Source organism: Daphnia pulicaria, chromosome 8, assembly GCF_021234035.1.
Source record: "Daphnia pulicaria isolate SC F1-1A chromosome 8, SC_F0-13Bv2, whole genome shotgun sequence".
Classification (NCBI taxonomy): Eukaryota; Metazoa; Arthropoda; class Branchiopoda; order Diplostraca; family Daphniidae; genus Daphnia; species Daphnia pulicaria.
The window spans coordinates 647,939-654,593 of NC_060920.1; the positions used below are offsets into that span (position 1 = coordinate 647,939).

General features: G+C 34.2%; 1 protein-coding gene across 1 annotated transcript; it reads right to left on the minus strand.

Moving 5' to 3' along the window:
- Window positions 1-537: 537 nt before the first annotated feature.
- LOC124310732 lies at window positions 538-1,364 on the minus strand. Its single transcript, XM_046774689.1, has 3 exons — window positions 1,259-1,364; window positions 867-1,180; window positions 538-804 (listed from the first exon to the last, which is right to left on the minus strand). The coding sequence occupies exons 1-3, from the start codon at window positions 1,333-1,335 to the stop codon at window positions 590-592; spliced, it is 606 nt and encodes a 201-aa protein (XP_046630645.1). The 5' UTR covers window positions 1,336-1,364; the 3' UTR covers window positions 538-589.
- Between the last annotated feature and the right edge of the window lie 5,291 nt (window positions 1,365-6,655).

The window sequence follows — 6,655 nt, forward strand, 5'->3', positions numbered from 1 at the left end:
TTCTGTTCAGCTGGATATGGTGGGAGAGCAACGGACGAAATGATCGTCTTCCACTGCGGATTCTTGGACTTGTTAAAGCGAGGAATGGTCATTATGCTTGATAGAGGTTTCAAAAAAGTCCAAAGTATGGTGTTGGAAAAAGGATGTGAAGTCGTTCGTCCGCCAAGTGTAAGTGAAGGAAAACAACTGTCTAAAGAACAGGTTCTTACTGGTCGCAAAATAGCTGGAGTCAGAATTCACGTAGAGAGAGCGATCCGCCGCATCCGGGAGTTCAAGTTCCTTGCCCCACACGCATGCATTCACAATTCATTGGTTTCGTGTGCGGACGATGCTATTTTTCTAGTCTGTGGATTGATTAACATGCAGAGTTGCTTAACTAGATGCTAATTACTTTATCAACGCTTTACTTGTATTCAGCAATCTCTCATTTGTTTCTGCTTATGAATAACCGTCCTTAACGCTTTTTACTCTATGCAAACAATCTGTTAAAACGATTTTTTCCTTACTGTGGTCTTATCTGTTTTATATTTCCTCGTTATGCTTCAGTGTTGCGTACACAGACAATACAGAATTCAACATGAACAACAAGTCATTGCAGTAAAAATTTTCCAATGGTATTTTTCCAAAATTGTTCAGCTTTAACCATAATGGCTCTTATATAGTTCTCATCATAGTCTACTGGCAAAATTTTCACTTTTCTGTTGATCTCGAATTCTGGGCTTGCAACACAAAAAAGACTTTTTTTCCTTCCAGATAGATGCATTTGCAGCTGAACTTGGGCCTTGCACTGTGGTTTTATTTTTCCTAAAATTTGAAATTGATTTAAGTCCTTGCAGCCATTTCAAGTGTTGATTTGGTTGATTTACCTGACGAATCAATGAAATTGAAATAGCTGTTGTAGTTAGTTGGGCACTTGATCTCAACAGTAAAGTTTTCATTAATTCCGTCTGGTGAGGCGCCGAAAATAGGGTGTTCCGGACGAGTAATCAATCCACAGCGTTTAAATGTCATTTTCTGCTTTTTTGATACGATCTGTAGAACTTGGGACTCTAAACGGGTACCTCTGGCCATAGCTGACGTTTCTCTTAATTTCGCCCCATGAAGTATGTCGACGAGTGACCCATCTACAGTATTGCAGTGAGCGACTGCATACAAATTTGACGCGGTGATACGTAGGTATCTAATTTATAAGGAGACATTAAATGTTATTGTAGCTGCCATGAAAGTTACAGTTTGTATAATAAGAAGTATTTATTACCTGAACCGTCTCCACAGAGGATTATCTGTTTGATCACTTGTTGACTTAGCGACTTCATTACACAGTTCTTCTGTCATGCTAGATTCGCAGAAACATAAGAAATCAAGAACACTTGTAGATGTCGGATTTCTTTTTTTGAAGTCTCTCGACAGAGAATGGATATAGAGTCAAATTGGTCAACTGGCAGAAATATTTTTGCCAGTTCCGGAATCACTTTTACGTTTCCCTTTTTCAATTTCCAATCCATATGAGCAATCACTTCTTGTAAAAATGAAACACCATCGGGATCCTTTCTGACATTGATTTTACTTTTCACTTTGTAAATTTTCCTTTTTGGTTTTCTTTTTCGGATTGATTCTGCAGACAACTTCTTCTTCTTCTTACACCTATTTTTTTTTTCTCCTTTGATTTTCTTCCAAGATCTTTAACCAAAATGAACTTTATGGTTTTCCCGACGTTTGACAGCTTGGACTTTTTCCAATAACAGGCTTTTTCCGTAGGGGTTTTGTCTTCAAAACGACGATGCATCCATCCGAGAAGGGCTAGCTGGTGCTTGCACCCTCCCAGTGCTGCAATGCAGCCATAACATTTACATGACGTTATTTCGCCTTTAGCAGAGTCAACTACGATTTCTACTTTGTAACCATTTGAAGTTACTTTATGTTCTGGAGCGACACAAGATAATACAGTGGTTATGTGGCCTTCTCGTTTGAGTTGAACATAACCAATGGCAGACTCACCGTACGATTCCCTGCCATTACGCATAGCTTTGGTATTTGAGATTTCAGGTGAAATAAAATTGCTGTCCTTGGCTATGAAATTGGCAAGAGCAATAATGTTTACTTCTGGGAGGTTATCACTATTAGCCTTTTCGTAACCTTCCAGCAATTTGTGAGCCTTGTAAGCCATTCAAATAAATGGAATAATGAAGACACAAGAGCCTTGAAATACATAATAATATTTAAGATACAGATTATTGTAATTATATATTATTTTAAAATTTGTCATACCGTAATTCAGGAATCAAAATAGATACAAACACAAACATTAATACTGGCACAGAAAGTTGTTTATTTTCGTTAGCGTCGTCTACAAATTCATCACAAATTAAGCTCCGCCCTTAAAAAATGGCTGAGACCCCGTTTTGAAATGGGAGGAGCTTATTCCAACTTTGAATTAAAAATACACACATTTCGGTTGATTTAAAAAAAAAATAAAAAATACCATGAGAATCAGCGTGAAAAACTGATTCTCATGAAGAATGTTAAAAACAATTCAAAATTTCATGCAAAGACCCTATTCAAAAGACTTGAGATGGTGTATTGAATATCTATTAACATATCTTGTAAGAAAGAAACCCTTTAAACTTGTAAAATAGGACAGCCCCCTAAACCATTTGAGACTTAGTTTTAATTTTGGTGTTGAGTACTAAGCCTTTGGTGTGACAGGGAAGTCTTGAAATCGCAAAAATGATGACAGAAAAGACTTCAAATGCTCATGACCTTTGAAATTTATTTTAGTGTTTGAATATTTGGCACCTAGGTAATAGAGGACATCATCCTGAACCTTTTGAGACTTGTTTTTTTTTTTGGTATTGAGTACTAAGCCTGCGGTGTGACCGGAAATTCTTGAAATCCCAAAAATGATGGCAGAAAATTTTTTAAATGTTCATAACTTTTGAAATTTATTTTGGTGTTTGAATATTTGGGACCTCATTAATAGAGGTTATTCCCCTGAAACTTTTGAGACTAAGTTTTAATTTTGGTGTTGAGTGCTAAGAATGTGGTGTGACCGTAAAGTATTGAAATCTCAAAAATGATTGCAGAAAAATTTTCAAACGCTCATAACTTTCGAAATTTATTTTGGTGTTTAAATATTTGGCACCTAGGTAATAGAGGACATTATCCTCAACCTTTTGAGACTTAGTTTTCATTTTGGTGTTGAGTACTAAGCCTTTGGTGTGACCGTAAAGTATTGAAATCACAAAAATGATGGCTTGAAATCTTCAAATGCTCATAACTTTTGAAATTTATTTTGGTGTTTGATTATTTGAGACCTAGGTAATAGAATACAGCCCTTTAAACCTTCTGGGACTAAATTTTCATTTTGGTGTTGAGTATGAAGCCTGTTGTGTGACCGTAAAGTATTTTAATCACAAAAATGTTGGTAGAAAAAATTTCAAATGCTCATAACTTTTGAAATTTATTTTGGTGTTTGAATATTTGGCACCTAGGTAAAAGAGGACATTATACTGAACCTTTTGGGACTTAGTTTTCATTTTGGTGTTGAGTACTAATAAGGTGTGACCGTAAATTATTGAAATCACAAAAATGATGGCAGAAAAATCTTCAAATGCTCATAACTTTTTAAATTTATTTTGGTGTTTGAATATTTGGGACCTAATTAATAGAGGACATTCCCTTGAACCCTTTTGAGACAAAGTTTTAATTTTGCCTGTGGTTTGACCGTAATAAAATCTTGAAATCACAAAAATGATGGAAGACAAAATTTAAAATGATGATAACTTTTGAACTTTATTTTTGCGTTTGAATATTTGGTACCTAATTAATAGAGCATATTTCCCTGAACCTTTTGAGACTAAGTTTCTATTTTGGTGTTGAGAACTTAGCCTTTGGTGTGACAGGAAAGTCTTGAAATCACAAAAATGATGACAGAAAAGACTTCAAATGCTCATAACCTTTGAAATTTATTTTGGTGTTTGAATATCTGGGACCTAATTAATAGGGAATATTCCCCTTAACCTCTTGATACTTAGTTTAATTTTGTGTTGAGTACTAAGCCTGCGGTGTGACCGGAAATTCTTGAAATCCCAAAAATGATGGCAGAAAATTTTTTAAATGTTCATAACTTTTGAAATTTTTTTGTTTGAATATTTGGGACCTAGGTAATAGAAGACAGCCCTTTGAACGTTCTGGGACTTATAGTTTTAATTTTGGAGTTGAGTACTAAGCCAGTGTTGTGACCGGAAAATCTCGAAATAAAAAAAATGATAGAAGAAAACATTTCAAATGCTGATAACCTTTGAAATTTATTTTTGCGTTTAAATATTTGGAACCTAATAATTAAAGGACATTCTCCTGAACCTTTTGAGACTAAGTTTTCATTTTGATGTTGAGAACTAAGCCTTTGGTGTGACCGGAAAGTCTTGAAATCACAAAAATGATGGCAGAAAAGACTTCCAATGCTCATAACTTTTGAAATATATTTTGTGTTTGAATATTTGGGACCTAGTAATAAAAGACTATCCCTTGAACCTTTTAGGACTTAGTTTTCATTTTGGTGTTGAGTAATAAGGCTGTGGTGTGACAAAAAAATCTTGAAATCACATTATTTGTTGACATTTTCGTGTTACGATTTTAATATTTTCTGAGTGTGCCAAGGTCTAAATCCACGTTACCCCAACAAAAATTCAACGTTAAAACCTTAAGGGGAGTGTTAAAAATACGTAGAATAGCAAATACTCAACTACCCAATAGCTTTTCAAAAGTATTTCATGTCTGAATATCTATTTTCATCATTTTTTGTTGACATTTTCTTTTTACGATTTCGATATTTTCCGAGTCTGCCACGGTCGAAAACCTCGTTACCCAAACGAAAATTCAACTTTAAAACCTTCCAGGGAGTGCCCATAAAACGTAGAGTGGCAAATATTCAATTACCACATAGGATTTCAAAAGTAATTAATGTTTGAAAATTTACTTTCTTAATTTTTTTTTAAATTTTCGTGTTACGATTTCAATATTTTTCTAGTGTGCCAAGGTCGAAATCCGCGCTACCTAAACCAAAATTCAACATTAAAACCTTCAGGGGAGTGCCCATAATACGTAGAGTGGCAAATATTCAATTACCCAAGAGGATTTCAAAAGAATTTTATGTTTGAAAATCTACTTTCTTCATTTTTTGTTGACATTTCCGTGTTATGATTTTTATATTTTCCGAGTGTTCCACGGTCGAAATCAGCGTTACTCAAACGAAAATTAAACTTTTAAATCTTCAAGGGAGTGTCCATAATACGTAGAGTGGCAAATATTCAATTACCCAATAGGATTTCAAAAGTATTTCATGTTTGAAAATCTACTTTCATCATTTGTGGTTGATATTTTCGTGTTACGATTTCAACATTTTCGGAGTGTGCCAAGGTCTAAATCCGGGTTACCCAAACAAAAATTCAACCTTTAAACCTTCAGGGGAGTGCCCATAAAACGTAGAGTGGCAAATATTCAATTACCCAATAGGATTTCAAAAGTATTTCATGTTTGAAAATCTACTTTCATCATTTTTTGTTGACATTTTCTTTTTACGATTTCAATATTTTCCGAGTCTGCCATGGTCGAAATCCTTGTTACCCAAACGACAATTTAGGTTAAAAACCTTCAAGGGATCGAGTGTCAATAATTTTTATAGTGCCAAATATTCAATTACCCAATAGGAATTTAAAAGAATTTCATGTTTGAAAATCTACTTTCATTTTTTTTTGTTGACATTTTCGTGTTACGATTTCAATATTTTTCGAGTGAACCACGGTCGAAATCCGCGTTACCCAAACGAAAATTGAACTTTAAAACCATCAAGGGAGTGTCCATAATACGTAGAGTGGCAAATATTCAATTACCCAATAGGATTTTAAAAGTAATTCATGTTTGAAAATCTACTTTGATAATTTTTTGATGACATTTACGTGTTACGATTTCAATATTTTTCGAGTGTGCCACGGTCTAAATCCGCGTTACCCAAACAAAATTCGACGTAAAAACCTTCTGGGGAGTGTCCATAATACATAGAGTGGCAAATATTCTATTACCCAATAGGATTTCAAAAGAATTTTATGTTTGAAAATCTACTTATATCATTTTTTGTTGACCTTTTCGTGTTACGATTTTAATATTTTCCAAGTGTGCTACGGTTGAAATCCGAGTTACCCAAACGAAGATTCAACTTTAAAACCTTAGAGGGAGTGTCCATAATTCGTAGAAAGGGAAATATTCTATTACCCAGTAAGATTTCAAAAGTATTACATTTTTGAAAATCTACTTTCATCATTTTTTGTTGAAATTTTCATTTTACGATTTCGATATTTTCCGAGTGTGCAACGGTCGAAATCCTCGTTACCCAAACGAAAATTCAAGTTTAAAACCTTCCAGGGAGTGTCAATAAAACTAAGAGTGGCAAATATTTTATTGTTCAATAGGATTTCAAAAGTATTTCATGTTTGAAAATCTACTTTCATCATTTTTTGTTGACATTTTCGTGTTCCGATTTCAATATTTTCCGATTGAGCCACGGTCAAAATCCGCGTAACCTAAAGAAAATTCAACGTTAAAACCTTAAGGGGAGTGTCAATAATACTTAGAGATGCAAATATTCAATTACCCAAAA